Below are 26,246 nucleotides of genomic sequence, written 5' to 3'. Positions count from 1 at the left end.
CCCGCGGCCGCCGCCCGCCCGCCGCGCTCAAGCCTGACCGCGGCGCCCGTCCCGGCCGCCCTCGCCCGTCCCCGGCTGCCCCCGGTCGCGATGCCCGCCCCCCGGGGCCCCGGTGGCCCGCGCCCCTGCTAGGCTGCGGCGGCATGGCCCGCGCGCCCGGCGCGACCTCTGCGGATTGCAACGGTGTGCGGCGGCGGGGCATGCCCAGGGCACCGGGCACGGCCTTCAATGGGCGAGGACACGGACACGCGGAAAATTAACCACAGCTTCCTGCGGGACCACAGCTATGTGACTGAAGGTAACGTACGTGTTGTCTGAGGCCCCCTCCGGCCGGCCGCGGCGTGGGGATGCCGTCGCACCGAATGCCCTCCGAAGGTTTGGACCGCGCGCTGTGTGTCGTGTCCCCCCACCCTACCCTACCCCGCCCCGGGTCCGGGAGGGAGGGAGCCCGAGGGCGCCGGCCTCCGCTGCCCAGCAGCCCGAGAGCGCAGCGCCTTCCTCCGCGCCGCCCTCCGGCAGGCAGCTTTCCGCCCCCAGGCCTGGTGGCATCCTGAATCGGCCCTGGCCCTCATTTTTAAAAAGGCCACCTCTGCGGCTAATCTGGTGAAGAAATACCGGGGAAATTTAGTGGCTTAGAATACTGGGTTTGCCCTGTCCAGAGCCCGCAGAATTTTCTAGGCTGCCCACTCCCTGGAGACGAAGTGGGACCCGGGGGTGGGGGTGGGGGTAATCCATTGCCAGATTCCCCTAGAGGCACGCGGTCTTCGGCCCCTCCCTGTACCTCGAGAAGCAGGGCCCCTTAGTGGGTGGGAGAAGGTGTCTGGTTTGGGGTTCATCTTTTATTCCTGGCGAGTTGAACTAAGACAGGAACAGCTGGCCCTAAACTGTCAGAATTTTCCCCCAAAGTGGGACATGCCACCCCAAACAGGCCCTACATTTGAAATCCCCTAAATTGGCCCTACAGCCCAAGCCCAACCGCCACTACGAGGCTGGTGGGATCTAGAGGGTCAGCGGCCCTCTCTTATAAGCCTGTAACTTCCAAGGGTCCCTCTGCTCCACCTTGCCCAGGGAGCGGTGGGGACAGCTCCCGGGCCGCAGCCGGGGGCCCGCGGAGTGGAACCTCCACTGAGGATGGGGAGAGCTAGCCGCGGGGTGTCAGCGTGCAGCGGTGAGGACACTTGTGCTGGAGACCTTCCCGGGTGAAGGGGCCGTCTGCATCTTCCCTGGGGGCTGCTGGACTGGCTGCAGAAGTGTTTGTGGGTTTTTAGCAAGAGGTCCCCTGATGGGTGCCTCGGTGGGAGGGGCCCTGGGCATTGCGTGCCGCGGGACTGGTGCGCGTGGGAGCCTGTGTCAGGAACCCGTGTGGGCTCGGAGCGGTGACTCGACTCCAGGGTGCTGTCCGCCGCGCTGATGCCTGGCTCCGCCGGAAATGAGGCCGAGGAGCCCGTAGCCCGAGCCCTGCGGAGGCCTGGGGAGCACTGGGCCAGCGCGGGGTGGGCTCCTGGGCGTCCTGACCCAGGGGAGCAGAGGCTGGGTGTGTAACCTGGGCGGACATATGCTGAAGAGTGGCGCTCCCCGCTCCCCGGAGGAGAAGTGCTGAGTCACGCTTTGCTGATGGGTGTGTGTAGGGAGAGGGGGCAGGGCTGCTCAGGCCGGGTGAGGGCTCTGCCCCAAGCTAGGGGTTTCGGGGTGGGGGGTGTCCCCAGGCAGCTGAAAGCGGTCTTTTGTCGCCTGCCTTGGAGAGGCTGAGGAAGGATCAGCGTGTTTCCTGGTGTTCTTTCTGCTGGCAGCCTGCTGAGAGGCAGAGGTAAAAAGGCTGCTGGGTTGCTGGCAGGTGCCCCAGTGGTCTGGCTGGAGCCAGGAGAGAGAGGGGATCTTGGCAGGTCATTGTGGTCTGGTTTTCTGGAGGAAGCCTCCGTTTTTCCATCTCTACATTGAGGATGATGGGACAGGGCACTGGGCGCCGTGATTTAAAGTATTTAAAAAGCACTGCCTGACTCATAGCGGACATTTGCAAACCCTAATTCCTTCTTTATTCTGTCTCCCGCTGTTTCTCGCACAAATTCACCAGCTCTTAGAAGGGAGGAACAAGGGAGAAGTGCATAGTTATCAGAGTAAGAAGTGATGATTTTAATTCTTCATTCATAGAACGCATATTTACCGAGTACCTACTATGTTCTGGTCAGTTTTAGCCCTGGGGACTGGACACAGGTACTGCCCGTGGGCAGCCTGTATTCTAGAAGGGAACACCGTTATGTGGATGGATCTCTTTTCCCCATCTGTGAAATGGGAGTGAATAATACCATTCTGTCTAGAGGTATTAAGGTTTCTGTGAGGGTCAGATAAGATGGTGGATGAAAGAGCCACCTCGGAACTACAAATTGTGAACTGGCAGCCCAGGTAGGTGGAGGACCCATTATGTGCTGAGGCCTCACAGGAGCTCCACATACCCCTATTTTATAGATGAAGGAAACTGAGGCGTGGCCTTTGTCCGTGTCCCAGATTGAATGCCAGAGTGTGGAAGGCACAGAGCTCAGGTCCTAGGGAACCTAGGACCAAGATCTGAAGTTCCCGCCCTTGAGAAAGCAATAACAATAATTATTAGAATTATATGAGATTTCTGGCCTCCCTGCATGAAAACAGACTTTCACACTGTTGCATCTTGCCTGCATTTTGTGCTCAGAGCACAGAGTAAGTTACAGATTTGGATGTCAGACAGACTCGTATTCGAATCCTTCTTCTGACTCTTCAGGTGCTGTGCAACCTCGGACAAGTTACTAAATGTTTCTGGGCTTCACTTTCTCCCTTTAAAGGGAGGAGTAATAGTGACTCATCTTACAGGGCTGTTGGAATGATCAGTGGTTTTGCTAATTTAGGAAGCACCTGGCACAGTGTTTGGCCTGTTGGAAGCACTTAATAAATGGCACTGTTATCATTTAAAAGTATTGTTCCTGGAAGAGCTTCACAAGCAAATAATGGATGCTGGGAGTTTGTAAAAGAACCAGGCGTACAAATTCCTGTTCCACCTGGTCACTTGGTCACAAACACTCACAATACCCCAGTGGCTCTGATCTACTTCCTGTTCCTTAAGCAGGAAGTTTTTTCTTTCTCTTGGGGTATTTGCACTGGTTACGTCCACTACCTGGAACACTCACTTCCTGCTCTTCCTTCTCATCCTTTAGGTCTCAAGTTAAATGTCATCTTCACCAGTGCCAGTCTTGCTTGAGTTCCTCAATTTCTTCTTGTAAAATCTCAAATACCTTGGGGAGAGTTTAGGTTTTGTTAGTCATTCACACCTTAGTGTGAATTAGAGCAGCTTTTTGCCCTCTAACTCTTAGCTCAGCTCAGCTGATTGAGGGCTGTTGTGATCATAAGGCATGAGTGCATGTCACTGTGGGGCACAGAGAACTTAGCAAGGATGGGTGAGTGTTGGGGAGAACAGTACAGTTGACAGTAGACAGTAGAAGGACCTGAGCCCTAGAGAAAGGGGCCCCAGGGATAGGAGAATGCCAAGGAGTCTCTGTTTAGGCTTTTCTCAAGAGCCAGATATGGCTCTAGGAAGGACTCTTCCTGGCTGTGTTCTCTTGCTGCAGCCCCAGGACTCAGCTTTAGGGTGGTTAAATAGACATTTTTAGGCTAGATTGAATCTACAAAATACATTCATCCTCCTTCATGCAGTAGCATTTACCAAGCACATCCTTTTCTGAGTCTGGCCCTGGGCAGGCAGTGATGGACCAGTGTACTCCCATCCCCCTTGCAGTGACTGGTCCCAGAATGGACGTGGGAGTCCTTTCTGGAGGTTGAGTGGAGAGTAGAGTGAGCTGCAGGAAGCTGGTCCCTCTCTTGTGATGGAACACAGAAGCCTCCATTGCTGCTGGCAGCCGCCTTGAGACCATGGAGGGAGCCAGTCTGAAGCCAACAACACCGTTGCTGGCAGAGCAGACAGTGAGTGAGAACTGGGGACGTTGGTGACATCTGTGACTCCTGGATTATTAACCAGGCCTGATGTCCACCCCACCTCTGGGCTTCCAGTTCCGTGAGCTGTTACATTTACTCATTGTTTCAAACTTTCAACCAAGTCTCTGTTACTTGCAGCCAGCAGTACCCCGACTCGTACAGCCTTTACTGACTGTCTGGAAAACAGAAAGGCTGCCCTGTCACTCACGAACCAGATGCGAGATACAGAAAACCAGGAGGGATGCTGATTTGTTTGCTTTTTGTTTTAGAAATCCTCTTTGATTTCTTTCACGCGCTCAAGTCCAAGCTGCAGAGTTCTGATTTCCCCTCCTCGCGTTTCCAGCCAGATGAGGTATCCCAGTATCTGGTGTCAGGAGATCTGCATTCCTGGTGGGGTCTGGAGACCTGCCTTCCCAGTGGGGTCCGCTCTGGGTCTGTAATCTCGGGCAGGTTTCTCTGAGCCTTAGTTTCTTCTCCAGGTTGCTCCTTAGATCACTTGAAACAAGGGACGTGCAGTTATTTGACGCTGTAGCATCTTCTCTATGGACTCTCCACCGTGCTTCATGAATGGAATATGCTTAGTGAACTCATGGCATTAAATGGCTTGGTGTGTGTGATTGTGCCCAGCCCAGGGCCTGGGGCACAGTCAGTACTTAATAAATATTGTCCATAAATAACTATGTCTGTTCTTTAGGGGGTTAGAGTTAGACTAGCCCTTAGAACGGTCATCAGACTGGCTAACCTAATTCCATCTCCACCCCCAGAGAAATTGTGCTGAGAGGGGAGTTATGTCTGGCAGGGACCTGAGCCAGCCCAGTAGGAGAGCGGAGAGCCAGCCTTTGATTTTTGACATCTTTGTTCCTTTTGCTTCCACTTAGGAGCACCCCTTCCATAAGTTTGCCTGGGTTTTCACGAGCTCATGTTGTCTCCACTTCAGGGAAGGAGGCTGCTGTGGGACACTGGTGGCTGTCCCCCATTAAGTCACATCACCTCTCTGAGCCTCAGTTTCCCTGCATTGCTTCCTGCCCTGGGTTGTCACAAGGTTCTGAGGAGTAAAGACCATGTGGACTCCAAAGGTCCACCTTTGGGAAGGGGTTATTGTTATCAGTTTCCCCAAACTGTCAAGAAAGCCAGACCTCACTTAAAGGTTGGTGCAGTCACCAAGTAGGGGTTTTCTCATTTTCTTGCTGCAAGATGGAGATCAAGTGCTAATAAAATGTTTCCGCATCATCTCCTGGTTTTTACTTGCTACAGTTTTGGGGTTTTATCCTTAAAGTCAGCAGAGCTAAGGGATGTTTCTCTAAGGTGTTTAGGTCTTGACACCTGAAGCGTGGCTGTATGAAATACTGGGGCTTAAAGGGGAGGATTACAGAGTAACAATGCAGATGAAGAGGAAAGACCAGCCTCTAGATACGTGTTGTTAGCCATTTGCCACAGCTCCTGCCCATCTCTTTTAAATGCCCATGTCTGTTTTTAATAAAAGCTTTAATCTCTCCATATAAACCATTTGGAAGGGTACTTTTAAGTGTGAGGTTATAAGAATTTTCCAGTGCTTTGCTGCAGAGCTGGTGTCCTGAGTGTGCAACCCGCGTAGGTCCCATATTCGGAAGGACCAAGAACCCTGCGCTCCGTTTAATTCTCTGCTGTCCCCATCTTGAAATTTTTAATAATTGTATCTTTGGACCCGTGTTTTGTAAGTGACATCTGATGGGACAATGGAGCACACCTGTGAACACAAGTGACACATGCAACAAGCGATTCCGCTGTTCCTTGTGTGGCTTCCGTAACATGCTTACCTTGTGTCACTTTAAGTGTCATGGAGCTCCCCAGCGTCCTGGGGCCACCAGAATTCTGCGCATAGGCACCGATCAGCATGTCTGTGGTTGCGTAAACAGCGGCACTGACAGCTCGAGAGGCCACGCTTTCCTTTTGAATCAGAACTTGTTTTGAATGCAGAAAGGAGGCAATGACATTCTAAGAAGCATAAGGACCAAGGAACCCTATCATATCCTTTGTTACTCGTGTGACATCCTTGGGCTAGCTAATCAACGCTTCTGAAAACGATGGCACCAAAAGAAAGGGAAAGATGGACAACCATAGTTCCTGTTCCCTTCAACCGTCATTCATGGAGGGTGGAGGTGTGTGCCTAGAACGTGCAAGCGTCAAAAGGTGAAATAAAACGTGCAGTGTTCCCACTGCTCTGGTAAGAACAAGCTACGTATGCCTGTAGGAGCTACCAGATACGAATTGTGTAATTCAGGGATTCTGCATTCGAGTTCAGTGCTCTTCTGTTTGCATTTAAAGCTGGAATTACACAACAGAATGAGCGATACAATTCATGCTAATAATTTAAATTTTTTTTTCAATTGTCATTAAATAGCAAATAACTAAGACAAGTCATGGGAAAAAAACGAGGAAGCTTTATATTTTTGTACCTTTAATGATACTTTTCCCTGCTTTTTATCCTCTGCATTTTCACTTTGCACCGGGCTCCACAAATGCTATAGTTGGCCCTATTTTGCTGTAGGGAGGAGGCTGGAATTCCTGGGATGGTGGAATCCTTGGCCCCGCCTCTCACCCCCTTGGCTTTTGTGATTGGTGGAACTGGTGAGAACCTGTCACTCATTGGACAATTTTTCCTCTGTTGGGCGGGGCTGTAGTATTGAGAGTCTCTGCTTCACCCCTACCCATGGGCCCCCAAGAAGAAGCCTATGTTTCCCTCATTTCAGAGTCCAGCCTTTAGACCTATCTCTCCCCACAGGCCCAAGAGGAGGGGCAGTGGAGTATGGTTCCCTAGCTCATTCCCTGCCGCGAGTTTACCATCAAGGAAGAAGAATTTTTTGATTTCCTTCTTGTCCATCTTCCCTGTGTGTTCTCAAGTCCTAGCAGGGAAGGGGTGTGTAACTGGTTACCTCGGCCCCGCCCCCAGATTCCACCATTTTATTGGCTGCACACTCTTCCTGTGATAGATGTCATAGTTCAACTCTTCACCCCCGATTGATGGATAACTAGGTTGTTTATTTTCTTTTATAACTAACACTGAGGGAAGGAATGCTATGTGTGTAGGAAGACACCCTATTCCCATCCCTCCCCCCAAATCTGGAATAATTTTCTTCAGAGAGAGTCCCACACATGCGATTTTACGTAAAAATCATGAACGTGTTTAACGTTCTTGACACACGTTGACAAATTTTACCTCATACTGATCAGCGTTAGGTGTTCTAATTGGTTTGACCTTTGCCAATATCACAGATGAAAAATATTTGTTTAAATTCATGTCTGAATACCAATGAGGTTGAACATTTTTCCCCCTTTGTTCAACAGACATTTACTGATCCCCCTTAAATGCCAGGGGGAGGTTAGATGCCAGACGTACAACATTGAAGGACAAGGTCATTCATTCATTCGTTCATTCAACAAACATTTCTGGAGCACCCACTACGTGCTAGGCAGAAAAGAAGCCCATGTCTCTGGGCAGGGAGAGTGAAGTGGGGGCGAGAGGAAGGAGGGAAGAGAGCTGAGGCCAGAGCCCCAAGGTTCACCAACATCTAAGGGACAGAGAACGAGAATTCTTGGTGGCCACCCAGGTGGGAGGTAAAACAGGAAGGCTCTGGAGTCACAGAACGAAGAGAATCCTGGAAGGGAAGGGAGAGAGAGGGGGCTGGCAGGAAGAAAGCTGGGTCACCCAGCCTTAAATTCTGCCAAGCAGCCAGGACAGCGTTGGGAAGCATCTCTCAGGCGCCCACACCCACCCAACACCCGGTTCCCTTGCATTCTATTTGGTGATGCCATCTCTCCATGAGCCTTTATAGTCTGCACCCCTAGTTCTCCCCGTTGGCACGCAGAATAGGTTGCTCTCTGTGACCTGCTCTCCAGGATGTCTCCTCACCCACCTGACACCCCCGCCCCAGTCTTCCTGCCCTGGAACAAATGCTCCAGGCCCCAGAAGGCACCATTTCTAGAGCTCCACGCTCCTGGTTTCATTTCGTGGACACAGCCAGGCTGTGTCTTTGAAACATGGGCCCATCTCTCCCAGGATCTTGGATGCCAGTGAGAGAGTGGGCTGCCTCAGGATGGAGTCTGGAGTTGCTGAAGCAATCTGCCAGCCCCACAGCACCCTGGGGTGTCCTGTTAATTAACCTTGGTCTCCTCACCAGTCAGCCCTTGTGCAAAATTACTCACCTGGTCTTCAGCATTAAATAATTATGAAGCGAACATAATAGCCATTATTATGATTGACCATTTACTGATGCCAGATGTGATACTGAGTGCCTCATATTATTGGATCCTCACAAACCCCGGTGTGTGTGTGCACGTGTGTGTGTTTTACCCCATTTTACAACGGAGAAAACTGAGGCTTGGACACTTGCCCAGGGTCACATGGTTTGTAAGGGGCAGAGCTGGGGTTTGAATGCCGGCCATCTGCCTGCAAACCCGTCCTCCTAACCTCCACATTGCCTGGTTGTTGGACCAACAGGGAAGGGACAGGTGGCCCATTCAGTTCTGGCTCTGCACCCAGCTTCAGAGGGTCTTGCAATTTGAACCCAGGACTGCCTGGCACGGTGCTAACGCTGGACATGTAGCAGCACGGCATCTCTCCTAGCCACACCTGGTGAAGGTAATCCACGTGGGTCAGTGGAAGAAGGGATCCCCTCCACTGCATCAGTGGGGGGTGATCACAGTTCCATAGAGGACAGGTGCTTTGGCACTAAAGGGAGTGGCATTCACAGGGTCGGGAGTGATGGCGTGCTGAGACACAGATTTCTGGTGCCTTCCAGGCAGAAAGAACAGCATGTGCAGAGTTACACGTGCTTATCCCTTGACAGCATCTAGGCTCCTCTACCTGAGCCCAGGTTGTAGTTGCCAGCCTGCCTGGGGACCAGGGCCCACCTGGGGCCTCTGCGCTGCCCAGGATGGCATTGCCTCCTTGCACAGTGGGATCCATTGTCCTCCAAAACCCTGGGCTGAATGGCACATTGAGGCAGAACAAAGGCTGCTCAGAGGTTCCGGCTGCCCCAAGCAGGGATGGGATCTCCAACTGCAGACCAGGGCCTCCTCTGAACCAGCCTGGCCTCCTGCATCCTCCCGCCCCCACGCCCTGCAGAGGTTGCAGCCCTGACCCCCGGGGCTGCCAGCCCTGCGCTCCGCTCCTGGGCACGGCTGTGAGCCTTTGGCAGGTTCTCCAGCCTCTGAACCAGTCGACTCATCCCTAAAGGAGAGGGAGAACTACTAGCCACGTGGGCTTTTTGTATTAAGGGCAATACTGTGCGCATTGCACTTACACCTCAATAAAAGGGAGCTACTTGTGTTGTCATTATCAGCTTTTGAATTTCCTTTTATAATTTCAATAACGTTTTAATGAAAACTTTCAAATATGTACGAAAGTAGAGAAAGTCGTATGTTGAATTGTTCCTCATCCATCCCCTCGCTTTGCAGCTGCTCTCAAGATTTTGCTGTACTTTCTTCATTTACTTTCCCATCCTTTTGGCTTAAGAATATTTAAGTAAATTCAAGACTCCTGTCATTTCACCCCTACGTCAGCAGGCATCTCTGAAAGTACCACTATCTCACCAAACAAAATGAGTACGAATTTCTTTCAATCTAAATTCTGGTCCATCTTAGCAAGTCAACTATACTTCAGTAAAAAATAAACAAACAGGTTGATTCTGGTTCACCTTAGCAATGTCTCCAGTTATCTCAAAAATGTCTTTTTATAGTTGGTTGGTTTGACCCAGGATCTAAAGTCCTGCATCTGCTTGTTCTGTCTCTTAAATCTTTTCTGATCGAGATCAGTCCTCCATCCAGACTTGATAAAGACATTCGTTACTGTTTCAGAAGGATTACAGTTTCATCCCCACAGTCCGTAATCCCTTTCTGAATCCCAGTTGCCTGACGGGACCGGATGCTGACAGGTGTTTGCCTGGATCCTGGGAATCCCCTGGGCACGCCCCTCTCTTTTAAGGACCCCTCCTCCCCACTGATCAGCCGAGAGATCCTGGGCAGGTTGTTCAGCAGCGCGCACCATCTCCACCAAGAGCTACCCAAATTGCAGACTCAGGAGCAAACGGTTTCTGTTTGAAGACATTGAGTTATAAGGTTATTTGTTACACAGCGGTAGGTAACTGGAATAGTCATAGATCCCCGAAATTGAATTCCCAGTACTGTCCGGCTCCTTCTGAGGCCCCTTGTCCAGCTGCTGTGCTCTCTCCTAGATTCTGTGGCTCCCTCAGGACCTTCCAGTAACTTCCTTCTTGCTTATGTTAGCCTGAGTCAATTTCTGTTCCTTATAACTTAAAGAACCTTAAGTCCCAGTCCCAGCCAGGAGGGGTGACTCAGCTCAGATCATAAGACAGGACTGGAACCTGGCCTTTCTGAAACATTGGACCCGGAGTCCTGCCTCACGAAACATCAGGGGATATATATCTTGGACATGCCTGTTTCCTCTATACACAGCTCAGCACCTGGTACCCACCTGGTGCCCAATAAGTGCTGGATAAATGTGTGTTTGAATGACTGAGTGAACAAATGGCATGTCTTCAAATCTGACCCCAGAATAGTCCAATTATTTTTCCAAATGCCACACCTCCACCCGGCGATCTTCACTTTGCACAGTTCCAATGTGTACGGATTTTCAGTCACCACAGTTTTGTTCAGTAATGCCAGTCCCCCAATCACATAGACCAGATTTCAGCTACCACAAAATGGTAACTGTGAGTAATTGCATAAAGTAGAAACTTCGCCACTGGCTCTCCAGCCCACAAATCACTAAGTAAATAACAGATGAGTATTGTGATCTGAGACCAAGTCACTTCTTTCAGTGTCTGTCTCTGGTTGGTCCCTGCGTATCTGTTGGTTCACACATAGACAGCAAAGCATGTGGTGATGTTGCCTCCTTGTTTCCTGGTGATAAACCCACATGACATTTTACAAAAATGGATAGTCAAAAGAGGAAATCTGGCCCACAAAGATGATGCTCGGCAAAAAAGAAATAAAAGGAAGAAGAAGAGTAATAATGCTGGCAGAGAAATTTGGATTGGATGTAAATGGAGTTATAGAGGAAACTGCTGATCCCGGGAATGTTGAAGCTGTGACCATTCGAGACTTATATGCAGCCAGGGGAACTAAGTAACTAAGTCAAGGTGAACTTATTGACATAAATGAGAGAAGTGCTTGTGACAGAAAAAATGAAGATGTCCCAGGGGAGGCGACGCTGGCAGCACACTTCATGTGAAAGGAACTCTTGAAGCCATTCCACAGTGTTGAACGTGCAGAGGATAGAATCTTGGAAGCGGATCTGAACTTAGAAAGGCAGCTCTTTAAGGCATAGGAAAGATGTTTGCCCAGCATCGCAAATTATCCAACAAGCAGAGGAAGCCAGCACTGTTGAAACTAGTCTGGATACATTTTTTACAAAGAGATAAAACACTTGAATTCTCAATGTTTCTAAGGTTTTACATGACTGTGTACTAAATAAAATATTAGTTTTACTCTTTTTTTTATTACCCTCTACATTTATAACCATCAGTAAGAGAGTTTTTCATGTCTTTAAAAAGTTTTTTTTTAAGATCGTGGAACTTTCGTAATTTCCACATTGATTATTAAGATCACTTTGAGTGTTTCAGCTTGCACGGTCATTTTTAGGGTTCCACACGGTTGTGCAAAGTGAGGTCTCCCTGAACTCATGCCAAATGGGCAGTGTCTATCCTGTGTGGCCTTTCCACATGTCGAGGGCATGGTGATGTTAAACCATGGCTGGAGGATTGTAGTATCCTGCTTATTGAAAGCAGTAGCTTTCAATAAGACAATTAGATAACTCAAATTCCTCACTGCAAAAATGGTTGGGCAGCCAGTAGACCACTGGGAGAGAGGCACTTCCGTCCACTGTTTTCACTGTGCAGATCGCTAGCCAGCCTGTCTGCTTCGGGAACAAGCCATCATGGAATGAACTGGCTGAAGGAGTCAAGGGCTGAGCGATAGTGGTTCCTACACCAGCTTTCAATGTGAAAGGTGATTAAAAAAAAACAAAAAAACCTGAATATTTTCCCCAAAGAGCAGTAAGGCTCTTTATTGAAGCTGTGAAAATATAATCCGTCATCATAAGGTGTCCCATATTGTCATGCTCTGGGAGCTAAGGTGCATTAAGATGCTCCTTGCAAGATTTTAATTTTCTTTATTTTATCTCATTGCAGAAACGTTTGAAAATGCAGAAAGTAGAATAAAGAGGGGGAAAAAATAACATCCTTGACTCCATTGCCCCAGAAACATTGTTCCAATTTTATTATATTCCTTTCTTACTGCCCCCCTGTAGATTGTAATATAAATACAGTTGTTTCTTTTAAAATATTTAACGTGCTGAAACATTCCCCTCTATTATTACAGACTCTGAGTAAACAGTTTTTAATGGCTGCATAATAGTCCATCATGTAGATTTAATTACTTATTCAGTAGCTATGTAGGCTTCATCCGCCAGCCTGGGGTTTGTTGCCTCCAGTGGGTATGTGGGTGGGGAAGGAGGATACAGGAAAGAGCAGGAATAAGACAGCCCCTCCCTTGAGAACCTCTGGAACCAAGGAGACATGAACAGGTGATCATAATACAGTGTGATGGGAGCTGGGATGCAGTGGGGTCCTGTTGCAGCCTGGGAGCAGATGGGCGGAGAGGCTGAGTCCAGAGCAGAGGAGCGGCTTGTCCAGCAGGGTAGTAGCACGCAGGGGAGAAGGCATCCCAGGCAGTAGGGGTGTTATGGACAGAAGCTCGCAGGTGAGAAACAGTGTGGCTCTAGGGTTGCCGGAGCATTAACTTGTGGGTCTTGGAGCTCCTGGGCAGTCGTGGTGGATGAACAGACAAAGGGGCCTTGGTAATCTGTCCAGGCAGAGAAGAAAGAGGGAACCAAGAGTGACCAGAGGTCTCTGGGAAGATTAGAGAGTGAAGTGGGGGAGTGAGGGTCAGAGGGGGACGAGAGCACTTCCAGGAGAGGCGAGAAAGCCCCAGTGAGGCGCCCAGAGCTGGCAGTGGAAGGGGATGGAGGTGAAGGCGGTGGGAAGGAGAGGTTGTCGAGGCAGGCCTGGGGCAGCATGCATGGTGGAGAAAGGAGGGTTGAGCCTCCTCTCCTCATCTCTGGTCGATACCAGCGTGTTCCCAAGGCTGGTAGGTGTGGATGACAGTGTGTAGAGGGTGGAGAGACCTCCCACTCTCGGACACTCATATCCCAACTTTGGGTGTTTTTTTTGTTTGTTTGTTTGTTTGTTTTGCGGTACACGGGCCTCTCACTGTTGTGGCCTCTCTGGTTGCGGAGCACAGGCTCCGGACGCGCAGGCTCAGCGGCCATGGCTCACGGGCCCAGCCGCTCCGTGGCACGTGGGATCTTCCCGGACCGGGGCACGAACCCGTGTCCCCTGCATCGGCAGGTGGACTCTCAACCATGGCGCCACCAGGGTAGCCCCCAACTTTGGGTGTTTTAAATTAAGATATGTTGAGCATCCTTGAGAATGTACATTTTTTCTGTATTTCAGGTTATTCCTATCTCTGGCTATATGGGAATGCAATTTCTTCATGAAAACATAGGAGTGTTTTTAAAGAGCTTAAATAAGGATTTGAATATCATGTCTACTAAACTAAAAATAAAATGTATCAAAATTTTTCATGTGGTGATCTTTAAAAGAGTCAGTCCACATGTATAATGCAGCTCTGGAGTAATCTGTAGATTAGAGCAAACCCCTCAGTCTCTGTCACTCTTGCCTTAAAAAAAAAAAAAAAAGGATCAGTTTCAGCTCCAGTACATCGTGACTTATGGCTGTGATCATTGTCTCTTGATGTGTGTCTGATGGGTGATGGGGCTTTGACTGCACAGGAGAGGAATTGTGCTGTGACCCTTTTCTAGCGTGTACAGGTATCTCGTCTTCATGGTAGAATAGTAACGGTGACGGCCATGACGAGGGGAGCTGCCATTTCTTGACTGCAACGATATCATGAGACACATGTTTATGATCTCATCAGAACTTTATACCCACTATGGGAGGTGGTGGGAATGACCCCCTTTTATGTCGCAGGAAACGGAGCCCCAGAGAGGTCAGGTCACACACCTAAAGTCACACGATGGTGTCATGGTTCCTACTACTACTCAACGAATCGTTCTAAATCTTAGTGGCTTAAGACAACAGCGGTTTTATGATGTGCCCTGGATTCTGTAAGTCAGGAATTTGGGCAGATCTGTTCTACATGGGAACTGCTGCATCTTCCTTCTGGGCTGCTGGGCAGGCTGCTCTGGGGGCGCGAGGGTCCAAGACGGTTTCGCTCACGTGTTCTGTGTGTGGTGGGGCTGGTTCCCTGGGGACCATAGACGTGGCGTCTCCAGCATGGCGGTCTCAGGGCACTGGTTTGCCGGATCAGGTGTCCCAGGATCCAGGTGCGAGACCTGACTTGCCGACCTCCTCGGAGTCTCCCATCACCAGTTGTGTGACTTTAATTCTGTCAAGTCACAGGCTGGCCCGGGGTGGAGGGGAGTTAGATTCTGCCTTTGGATTCGGGACAGGCCAGATCACACTGTGGAGAACAGATGGGATGGGAGACAGTGCTGGGACCCGCTTTGAGAAGCAGTCTGCTGCAGACAGCCAGCTGAGCCAAAATCCGTTCTGGGATGTGTCTGACCTTGAAGGGGCTGCACCTCCCTTGTCTTCCTGACCAGTAAGAGGATGCAGAGGCCTTGTCCTCCAGACCGTTTCTCTGTTCAAAAATATGAAAAGCATCCCATACGTTTGCCTATTTAAATACAGAATTTGTGACAATGTAGATCAACCTTGAGGTCATTATGCTAAGTGAAGTCATACCGTATGATCTCACTTATACGTGGAATCTAAAAAACGCCAAACTCAGAGAAACAGGGGCTAGAATGGTGGTTGCCAGGGGCTGGGAGTGGAGGAAATGGGGAGATGTTGGTCAAAGGGTCCAGTTATAAGATGGATAAGCTCTGGGGATCTAATGTATAATCTATACATTATATAATATATAATCTATAGTATAATCTATAGCATGGTGACTATAGTTAATAATACTATATTATATATTTGAAAGTTGCTAAGAAAGTAGATCTTAAATATTCTTACCACAAAAAGAAATGGTAATAATGTGCTGGGATGGTGATTCAGCTAACAACATGGTGGTAATCATTTTGTAACATATAAGTATATTAAATCAACACATTGTATACCTTAAACTTATTCAGTGTTATTTGTAAATTACATCTCGATAAAGTTGGAAAAAATAAATACAGAAAACAAGAGGTGAGTAAAAGCTTTTTTTAGGAGGTAGACTAGATTCCCACAGACCCGCCTCCCTGTGTGCATCAGGCAGAAGTTATTGATAGAAATGGGGGTCAGGTCAGGGTGCACCCTGTCAGTCACTGTGCCACCCCGGCCCTTCCCCGCTGCACGTGTGCTGTGCTATTCGATGCCCACATCTGGGACGATGGCCTTGGGTGGAGCTGTGCTTTCCTTCTTGGCAGCCCCCTGTCATGGGGGGAAGACTGCAGAAGGGAACAGGTGAGCTAGCTGGGTTTTCTGCTCAGCTTGACTCTAATGACACACTGACCTCCTGGATCATCTTATTTGCCCAGCCTCGAGGAAGCAGTTTTATTGGAAACCGTTACAGCCTGGTGACCTGTCCCAGACACGGCCCACGTGGCATCCACCCAACGGGTAGTGGGGACCATTGTCTGAGTACATGTGATGGAAGGGAAGGAAGCCACCCTGCCATTTAGAGAGAGTGCATACGTGCCTGCCCCAGGCTGGGTGAGCAGTGTCCAAGCATTGTCCCTGGGGCAGGCACTGTCATCGTCCCAGATGGGGAGCTGGGAGCTCAGGCAGGAGAAGGGACATGCCGAGTCTAGGGCTCTCTTCCAGTCTTGTTCTGAGTGAGAGGTGGCTTAGCTTCATCTTAAAATCATCCCTGTGTGTCCCAGGCAACGATCTTTCCCCTCCAGGCCCTTCTCCTCTGGGGGTGGGAAGGGCACATTGGGCCACATTAGAGGCTCACCAAGCTCTCAGCCTCAGAGTAGGTGTGTGGGGGGATTCCTTTCCTCTGGGTGTCAGCAAAGCTGATGGAAAGAGCCTCTGTCCTCCAGGCTGCAGGTCACAGGACAGGCGGGCACCTTGGTTTGGCTGCCGTGTATGGACTCAGCCTGCCCGCTCAGACCCTGGCCCAACAAACAGAGACTCCAGCCGTCAAGATTCACATCTTTAATTTAAAAAAAAAAAAAGCTCTATTAAGGTATAATTCACATACCATGCAATTCACCCATTTAAAGTGTGGGCTTTTTTATATATTACTCAATTTTTAAAAAATTGTAGTAAAACATAAAATTTGCCATTTTAACCATTTTTAAGTGTACAATTCAAGGGCACTAATTACATCCATGATATCATGCAACCATCACCACTGTCTATCTCCAAAATGCTTTTATTACTCAAACAAAAATTCAGCCCCTATTAAACAGTAACCCCCCTGCCTCCACCCCGGTAACCTCTGAGCTGTTCTCTGTCTCCATGAATTTGCCTCTTCTAGGGCCGCATATAAATGCAATCATACATTATTTGTCCTTTGTATCTGGCTTGTTTCATTGAGCAGAATGTCTTCTAGATTCATCCATGTTGTGCAATTGAGAAGGAGAGTAGATCTTTGAAAGCCCGAGCTTCTCTGGGGAGAAAACTCAATCATGAAGATGGCTTGGGTTTCCCTGGTGGCGCAGTGGTTGAGAGTCCGCCTGCCGATGCAGGGGACACAGGTTCGTGCCCCGGTCCGGGAGGATCCCACATGCTGCGGAGCGGCTGGGCCCGTGAGCTGTGGCCACTGAGCCTGCGCGTCTGGAGCCTGTGCTCCACAATGGGAGAGGCCACAACAGTGAGAGGCCCGTGTACCACAAAAAAAAAAAAAAAAAAAAAAAAGAAGATGGCTTGTTCTGCGGGAGGGAGAGGCGGGGAGAAGGGACCCCACCGCGCACCAGCCGCAGCCCCGTCACACACGGCGTCCTCCTGAGTGGACAGCTTCCCAAAGGCCCTCCTCTGCCCCAGCCAGGGGACACGGTGGGGACAGATCCACCACCCACCCCTGCCAACCATTGCATCTTCTTGTTGTGCCTCATCTCACTGAACTGTGAAGAGCCCTAGAGGAGGGGGTGGTTCTGTCCATTTTACAGATGAGGGAACTGAGGGTCCCAGAAGTTAAGACCTCCCTCAGCCAGGAGGAGGCAGAGCTGGGGTACACTGGGGCTGGTTCCCGATACCGCAGGCACTCCGATGCCTTCGAACTCCACTCCTTCCCTTTGGGGGCCCCTCCCCCCCGTGCTTTGTCCCTGGTGCGTGTACATCTGTAGAGCGGACGGGCACCAAGGGACTCAGGTACCCACTGCCCATGCACAGTTGACCTGCCTTGGCCCCCCTCCTGCCTCCATATCTTCAGCTCTAAATCGGGGCCAGAGGACTCTTGGGGTCTCCTCAAGGGTGGTCTGAGTTAACACGTTATGTGCACCTGATACTCAGAAAGGTCCCATCAGATGTTTGTCTTTCTGCTGAGCAGTGGAACCAGAGAAGGAGGGAGCCACACCCAACACATCCACGCCTATCAGCCTCCCAGGAAAGGGTGCTCCAGGGTGGCTCCAAAGGCCTTAACCCTTGACTCTGACCCACCAGAACCCCAGTCCTACCTTTTTTTTTTTTTTTTTTTTTTTTGCGGTATGCAGGCCTCTCACTGTTGTGGCCTCTCCCACTGCGGAGCACAGGCTCCGGACGCGCAGGCTCAGCGGCCATGGCTCACGGACCCAGCTGCTCCGCGGCATGTGGGATCTTCCTGGACCGGGGCACGAACCCATGTCCCCTGCATCGGCAGGCAGACTCTCAACCACTACGCCACCAGGGAAGCCCTCAGTCCTACCTTTTAACCAAGCGAGGGTGACCTGCAGCGTGGCCGTGAGGAGCTGGAGCCGGGCATGGGGGGGGCAACCCATACAGGTGGTGGGTGGCAAGCCTGCCAGGGTGCAGCCTGGCCACCTGAGCCTCTCAGTCTCCTGCAGCCCTGTGGTGTTCTGAGAGGGTCCTGATCTGTGCTGGGCCAGAGGGTGAATTGGACCTCCAGGAGAGCTTTGGGCCAGGACATCCGCAGGACAGCAGGACCCCGAGGACCCGCATGGCTTTATGCCAAGGACTCAGTTGATAACTTTGCTTCCAAATGCTTTGGAGCATTTGTTGGAGCTGGGAGCCCCTGTGGTCCACCCTGTGAACCCCAGGCATGCCTTGTTCTGGCATCTTCCCTACGAGTGACCCAATTTTCATTACTCCAAACTGGGACACTTTTCTGGCTACATGTGCTTGTCCATATGGGGACAGTGGGACGGCAGGTGATAAATTGGGGCAATGGCTGAAAACTGGGGGGTTGGACTTGTATCCTTGTGTGCAGCATGGTGACAGGTGACGACGCTGGGCCTAGAGACCCCTACACAGGCCCAGGCTGTGCTGCTGATTGGCTGTGTGACCCCGGGGGAGCCGCACAGCCTCCCCGGGCCTCAGTTTCCTCATTTGTGGAATGAAGACTCTACATTGAGGGCGTAGATGCCAGTGTGTTCTCTGAAGCAGGCGCATGTGTCGAAGGAGGTGGCATATGGGTATGAGGCACAATTTTGAGCAGGGTCCCATGCAGACCCAGGGAAATGATCCAGGAGGACTTAGATGGGACGAAGGGGAAACGGGATGTGCCCCAGGAGCTGGGAAGTGCGGAAGAGCCAGCTGCACCCTAAGGGTTAAACTTCCATGTTCATACGTTGGGGATCTGACTGGCGGATGGATGTGATCGGGGGACATGCAAGTCATTCTGAAGGGACAGATGGCCCACGGGCCAGCAGGAGGTGGCTAGATCCATTTCTGTATCTAAGGAAGGCACAAGTCTGGTTTTGCAACAAGCAGAGAGGGATCTGGTCCCCCCTGTCTCCCATCTAGGCTGCTGGGGACCCCACTCCCCAGCCCTCACTCTGGGGGGAGGGCACTTCCGGACCCCCTCTACCCTCCCTTGGCTACTGCTGGGCAGTGGGGATGGGGACTTGACTCTGATTTGCGGGTTTAGGACGAGTTGTGACATGAAGTACAGGCCTGGGTTGGGTCAGTGCTGCCTGCGCTGGGTGAGGCCCTTTCTGGGTTCTGGGAGAGCAGGTCCCACTGGGGTTTGCATGTACACCCCGTATGCCTGATGTATGCCTGATTCTTCGTTACCTGACTCTTCTCTGCCCCTCGAGGCGTTTCACACTTGGACAGGAACAGGGGTGCCATTTACTGGGTCCCCAAAGCAATCCAGCCAAGTCCCTCAGAGGACTGGGGATGGGGCGCAAAGGAGAGAACATCCTTTGTCCTCCTTCAGCCTGGCCACCCCGAACCTGGCTGCCTGGGACAGCTGGCGCTGCGGGAGGTGGCCGAGAATTAATTATACTTCGGCTTTGTAAACAGGCAGCTATAAAAGCCTATCAGCAGTGGAGCACCTTCTCCATAAAACAGGCTCAGCTGGATTTATAACCTGAGGCCTCTTCTCCAGGACTGCGCACAGAGAAGGAACAAAAGCCACAGCCCCCCCACCGGCCAACTGGCCTGCCCCCTCCCACTCTCCCTGCCCCTCCCCTGACTACTCAGAGATCCGATACTGTCCATTGCAGAGAGCACAGAAATCCAGGAAATGGAAGAGGAGGCACATTTGCTGTTAATGTTTTAGATGGAATTCATCACAATAAAAAGTTGGATTTAGTTGGAGAGCATGGGATGTTTAGGAGAGGAGATATCCGGAATAGGAAAACTTAATCATGCTGAGAAGGCTGGCCGTATAGGAAGGGAGGGAGACTGACAGGTTTGAGAGAACTTACAGAAGATGTTCAGGAATCTTTGTTTGTGGATTCACCCAGACAGCCCACAATTTATTAAGCACATACTACGTGTCAGGCGCTTTGCTGGGAGTGGGGAATATGGCCGTGGTCATGACTGACAAGGTCCATGCCCTGAGGAGTCCCTAGAACAGACCAGATGGACAAGGGGTCAGTGACGGGACAGTGGCAGGGAGGAACCTAGGGGCTGGGCCGCCCAGAGTGGGGCCCGGGTGGTGGGAAGTCAGGGAAGGCTTCCTGGAAGAAGTGAATTCATTCAGTGCATATTTATCAGTGCCTGCTTTGCACCGCCATTGAGATTGGTGTTGGAGATACAGGAGATACAGGACCCCGAGCAAGTTCTAGGATCTAAAGGAGGAGCACGAGTCGTGGGAGAGGGGAAGAGGGTTCCAGAAGGTGAGGAGGGATCAGTCAGTGTGAAGGGGGAGGCAGCGACCAGCCTCGTTCAAGCCCCCCCAGGATGTGGAATTGTTATCTCTAATTGACAGACAAGGAAATGGAGGTGAGGGCTTCACAGCTCCTAAGTGAGTGGGCTGGGATTTGAAGCCAGGTCTTCGGATGCCAAATCAGCCCTCACTTAGGTCTGCACGGACCTCCTTACACTGAGGGCTCGGGGATGGGTACCATGTCCAGGATGGCACATGGGTTCGTTGGCCGGCTCTGCCATCAGCCTTCCTTCGTTACTGGCTGGGCTGCTGAAGGGCCGGAATTCCCTGAGCTGACCCACTGTGCAGATCATCTGGCGTTTCCTTCCAGCGCTTGGCAAGTGTTGAGAGTGCAGCTGAGCCATTGCTTGATCTTTCTTGGACCCAGATGAAGAACTGGGTAGCCATTCACCTGTCCTTTGTTTAGCTTAAAACTGGAGATGTTGATGCAGGCAAGGGGAAGCCAGTGTTTGTGGAATAGGTGCTAGACACTGGCCAGAGGTACCCCGATGCTTATCTCAACAGGCCTCTGCAGTTGGTGCTGGTACCACCCACCCCCATCCCCTAGATAAGGAAACCGAGGCTCAGAGAGGTCAGGCTCCTTGCCCAGGGTTGCACAGCCAGCAGGGTGGTGGAATTGGGATTCAGCCTCAGCCTTGCCTGACTCCAAAGCGAATGCTATTTCCACCATACCCTGCACCTCCCAGAGCTAATTTTGCTGCTGCAGGAAACTCCACCCCCCAGAGCGATCTAGGACAGGCAATGCGATGAAAGAAAATTAAGAGAGGGCATCCCACAGAAACTCGGCTCAGAAGTTCCCATGGCAGCCTCTGTGAGCAGATTGGGATCAGCCTCTTTTCAGTCCTCGCTGGCCCTGGGAGCCCCATTCCTGCGTCCAGGACTGGCCGTTTCTCTGGAAATCATAGCCCACCAGCATTTGGCATCTGGTGAAAGGAGAAGAGAAAATTCTGGCTTCTCAGACCAGGGTCTGTGGGGAACATCATCCGTTTCCAGAACTCTCAGGCAGGGGCTGGAGGGGGCCTGCACGTGCTGCCCCGGTGACATGGATTTCCAGGACTTAGAGATTCTCCTCCCTGCTGAATATATTGCCGTCCTGCCTGTTTTGTGCACAGGGCCCAGATGGAGAACTGGGTAGCCAGAGGAAGACCTCCTGCCATGCACGGAGTGGTGGACATCGTGACCCCGGAGCCCCGACCCACGGAGTCGGGGGCCAGCTGAGGGCCACCGGGTCGGGGAAGGGGCTGCAGGGTCGCGATGCCTCCCGTCCGCACGGCTCTATGTTTTACTTTCTCTCAAAGACATATTTCATGGACTTTTATTAGCCATTGCTTTTATAGTCATAAAAAATCAAACTCGTTTTATTATTAAAAATCAAAGTCATGCATTCATATGGCAACAGATATTTAGAGTAGCAGAGTGGTGTAACGTGGCAATACAGTTCTTCCTGAATTGGCGCGTGGCGTTTGCACTGTTCTCTTTAACAGATGCAGAGATTTCGTTGTGGGAATGGAGCACAGTTGATTAAACAGTCACCTAGAGAGAGACTTTAGGTTGTGTCTAGTTTTTTGTTGTTGTTGTTTTTCCTCTTTCACATGATGCTGCAAATTAACACCCGTGCTGTGTATCTGAGGAATAATTCCCACAAGTGGGTACTGGAGGGTCAAAAGGTACATGTATTTTTATTCTGATTAATGTCACCAAGTTTGCAGTGCCTGTTTCCCCAGTCCTCACCCGCACAAAGCCTTTCTTTCTGAAACAGTCTCGGGACCTCCTCGGTGCCCCCGGCAAAGTCCCCGGCTGCCCGTGTGGGAAGATGCTGAGCCGAACGTTGTGCCCCGTCCCTGCCCTCAGGCGCCCTCGGTCACAAGAGCCGGCTGGGTTCTGCAGGGATACCTCTTAGGGGTGGCGGTTGGCTGGTTGGTTAGTAAGGCCGAGCATGGGGGCATCTGCAGGGGCCGCGAGGGGCTCCCTGCTGGAAGGATCGTCGTCATGGACATTTCAGCCGTCTGCCAGGATGAGCACTGAGCCCCCATCCCAGGTTTAGCGGGACCTTTTGGGTTAACCAGTGATCAGCCTTCCCTTGCCGATGCAGGTGCCTCTTAGCGGAGCACGGCCCTCTGGGGTCACGGCCATTGCTTTGTGGTCCCTTTGCTTGTCTGGGACGAGGGACCAGCCAGGCACAGATGAAAAGGGCTTGGAAGTGGCAGTTCTCCAGGAGTTCTGCTCCAGGAGTTCTGGCTAAAGGCCCTGGGGAGGGTCACTTGGCTTCCACAGCCCCAGCTTGCCCCTCCCTGGGAGGGAGGAGTGGGCCCTGGGACCAGGGGGAGGGACGGGGTGATTCAGACACAAGGAAACAGAGACGTGGAGCGGCGTGCTCGGAGGGCCTCGCCCTGAGGGTCCCGTTGGGACCCCGGCCTGAGCCTTCATCTCCACAGCTCGGTGGGCTGGGCCAACCCAGGCAGGGCAAGGAGGTCCCGGGACCGCTGTTTAGAGGGCTGCCTGCAAGGCCAGGTGACCTGGGCCTAGGTCCTGGCCGGCCACCCATCTCTGTGTGACCTCTGGGGCCTCAGTGAGCCCATCAGCAAAGCAGGGATAACAGATCTCACATTAAGGGTGGCTGTGAAAACTACGTGGGAAGCAGTGGAAAGGGCTTTGGAAGTGTCTGGTGCAAAGTGCCCGGTGTTTGCAGGAGAGACTTCTCAGGAGCTGGAGGTCTTTGGAGACTCCGCTGAGGCAGGAGTGCGCTTCTCATATAACTGTGCATGACGGCCCACTGCATCCCACAAGGACATGCAAGGAGCCGGCCACCCTCCTGCCCCCAGGAGGACTCGACGGGTATTTGCTGCATGAACCAGAGAAACTTTCCGTAACATGTTAGGATTATTAGACAAACGCATACGGAAACCAGTGCGAGGAGAGGGAACCAGTGATTTCGGAGCTGCAGCGGGTGTGGGTGCTTCTGTATCCCTCTGCTGTTACCCAAGGCACTTGAGAAAAGGGGACTCTAAGTTCAGGGGCTTGTCCAGGTCACACTGCTGGATTTGACCCCGGGCCATGTCCCTGCAAACCTGGGCCTTCCTGGGCCGGTGTGAGCCTTCTCCAAGGGAGACAGATGGACGTTGTTTTAGATGCAATTGCCAGTCTTCTCCTTGTCCTTCAGTTGCCAAGGAAACGGTCTTGTTGCCCCCATAGAGGCGAGAGTGAAGGCCAAGTCTTCCCCGAGGCCCTGGTCGTCTCCGCTGGTGAGAGTGGGTAGGTGGCGTGGGGCTGGGCCTTGACATTTCCATGGCGTCCTGAGCGCCAGTGAGTGCCTGCCTCCCTCCGTCGCATTTATCCTGAGCTCTTCCGCTGCAGAGAAGAACAACAGCCGTTATGGGGTTATTTCAAGGGGATTCCCATGGAAACGGAGAGTGGAAGGAGGCTCCTCTGAAGGCTTGTGCAGTGGGAGTTGCCACGGCTGCGTGTCCCCCCACCGAAGGGTGTAGGCGCCTCTGCCGGGACCTTCTCTGCACCCCCCTGCATGCTCTCCTCGGCCAGCAAGGGTGAGCCCAGCCAGCACTGCCCACCCAGGCCTCCAAGGCTCCTTCACATGAGACCCCAGCCGGCTCCCAGGGACCTCAGGACCTGGCCTTCGCCTGCAGCTCCCTTTTCTGCAGTGGCTCTTGAGCTGCAGCCAGCAGCTTCCCAGCGTTCCTTTGGAGGGCCTCTGTGCTTTGAGCCCATTAACCAGCCATTGCCTGGAGAAGTCTGTACACCCCTTGGTTTTCTCCTGCAGCCCTCATGCATTCATCCACTCACTCCTTTATTCAGCAGATTTGTTTTTGCACCAGAGAATCCTTTGCTCAATGAATGAGTGCTGACGTGGACTGCATAACCTCTCTGAGCCTCACTTTTCTCATCTGATTAATGGGAACATGGGTGCCTGCCCTGCTTGCCTCATAGATGACTGGTGAGGGGCAATGAGAAGGTGGGCTGTAGGAGGGGAGTGCTGTGCAGGTGTCATCAATATTTCCATGGCCACGGGATCGTGGCTGATGGACAAAGCTCCTGGAGGCAGGGAGACCCCTGGGAAGTGCGTCGGGGTCTCAGACCCCTGCACAAGAGCCCTCAGGATGGTGAGACTCTCATAAGCCCCTGCGTGGGCACGGCGTGCAACGGGCTTCCCACCTGTAGTTTTCATTGATCCTTGCACCAGTCCCGTGAGGTGGGTGATGTTAATTTCCATTTTACAGATGAGGAAACTGAGGCTCAGGGAGGCAACATGATCTTTGCTCACACCTGGGACTCAAGCCCGGGTCTGACTCCAACTCCACTGCTCTTTGCAAGGGTCCAGTTGCCTCCCAGTGGCCTGGTTGCCAGTCCTGCAGTGGAGGTGGGTTAAGACCACACTGGGGGGATATGAGTCTCAGCATGTGCTTGGAAAGGTCTCTTGTGCCACTTGGATTAGTGACGTTTAGAACTCTGTTTTTCTAAAACTTTACCGTCTCCGCAGCCTGTTTACAAAGCTCTGCTTTTGTGGGAGATGAGAGCAGTCGCTTCACTTGTTCTTGGAATATTTGGTTAACAAGTGTACAGGCTGAACTTCCTCTGACAGTCTGTCCTTCTACAAACTTAGGTAATTAAATTCCCCTAAATTGGTTCCCGTCGGATTAATTAAGTGCATAGTTGCTGACGCAGACATGCAAATCATCTTGGCGTGTCCTATCTTACCTGGGGAGCAAACACAAGAATCTGGAATATTCTTAGGTGTTACAGAGAGATTACTAGGAGTCACCCTGAAAAGGCTTGGGGAGAGGTTTTTGATGCTGCTGGGCAAGGGGTGTGAAGGTGCCACACAGAAATGACCCTTGCAGCCTACTTACCGGCGTAGCGGACGTTTTCTGACCTCTGCAGGATGGTCATGTGTGTCACAGTAGAAACAGCTGAGTGCAAAATCATCTGCCCAGCTAGTCATCGCTTGGAAACATGGAGACGTCTTGTCTTTTTGCACCATGATTCTCCTTCCATTTGCAGCTTCCTTGTAGTCAAAGCAATTAAGCCTCCAGCCCCATTAGTAGCCTCTGAATTGCAGAATCACTGGTTTTTCTGATCGGGTGTTTGGGTCCCAAACTCCATCATAGGCAAAGAGCACAGGCAGTTAAAATATATGGCCGGGCATGGTGGCTTGCGCTGCTGTTGGATTGGGCGGACTCAATACCGGCCTCATCACACCGCCTTCAGGCCTGCGTGGGCCGAGCTAGGCAGCTGGGTAGGATGCACCCAAGGAGCCATCTGTTTGCAGCCCTTGGACCAGATGGTCTGCAAGGACTCCTGGGAGGTGGAGTGGGGAAGGAATACATTTACTGAGCACCCAGAATCTTCCAGAGCCTCTTTATAGCCCTACAAGCTGGGCATTGCCATGCTGTTTATACGGACCAGGAACGTGAGGCTCAGAGCGGCTGAGTCACTGGCGAAGGTCCCACAGCTAGGAAGTGGCAGGGCGGGATTTGAACTCCGGGCTTCCCGACCTCTTAGCTCATGTTCTTTCCACCAGTCTGCTAAGGTTCGTGATCGCTGTTCCAGCTAAGTGCCGCGGCAGTGACTTGTGGGAAATATCCATAAATAGAGAGTGACTCACACAAGAGTAAGGTGGCTCCTCTCAAGGCGCCTGATGACCCCCAGGTCCCGGGGTGCCCTTGGGCTTTTGCATGCCAGTCTGAACTGCTTCCTGCAGCAGTACTGGTCAGCCAGAAGGGCAGCTTTGGTCTGGAGGGCACCCTGTGTGTGTGTCACAAGATGCCTTTGCCTATAAAAAACCTTTGTAATAAAATCAGTAGGAGATGGAGAAGCCAAATTCAGTTTTGAGAGATGGCAGTGGTCCTGTCAATGCTGATCCGGCTGGAGTGTAGAGTTAGTCCTGGCGGCTGTCAGGTACGTGGCTGGGGTCATCGTGAGAG

General features: G+C 51.7%; 1 protein-coding gene across 1 annotated transcript in view; it reads left to right on the top strand.

Annotated features, from left to right (window-relative positions):
• Positions 1-228: 228 nt before the first annotated feature.
• PPP2R2C (protein phosphatase 2 regulatory subunit Bgamma) overlaps positions 229-26,246 on the top strand; it is a gene marked incomplete at its 5' end in the record, with an annotated part of 133,319 nt that continues 107,301 nt past the window's right edge. Inside the window, one exon of the mRNA XM_082653279.1 lies at positions 229-298. Coding sequence (XP_082509405.1) covers positions 229-298 — 70 coding nt within the window. The remainder of the gene's footprint in view (positions 299-26,246) is intronic.

Source organism: Grampus griseus, assembly GCF_964374135.1.
Source record: "Grampus griseus genome assembly, chromosome: 4".
Lineage (NCBI taxonomy): Eukaryota > Metazoa > Chordata > Mammalia > Artiodactyla > Delphinidae > Grampus > Grampus griseus.
Note: the sequence above shows the minus strand (reverse complement) of the source record. Positions and strands in the feature narration are given on the sequence as shown.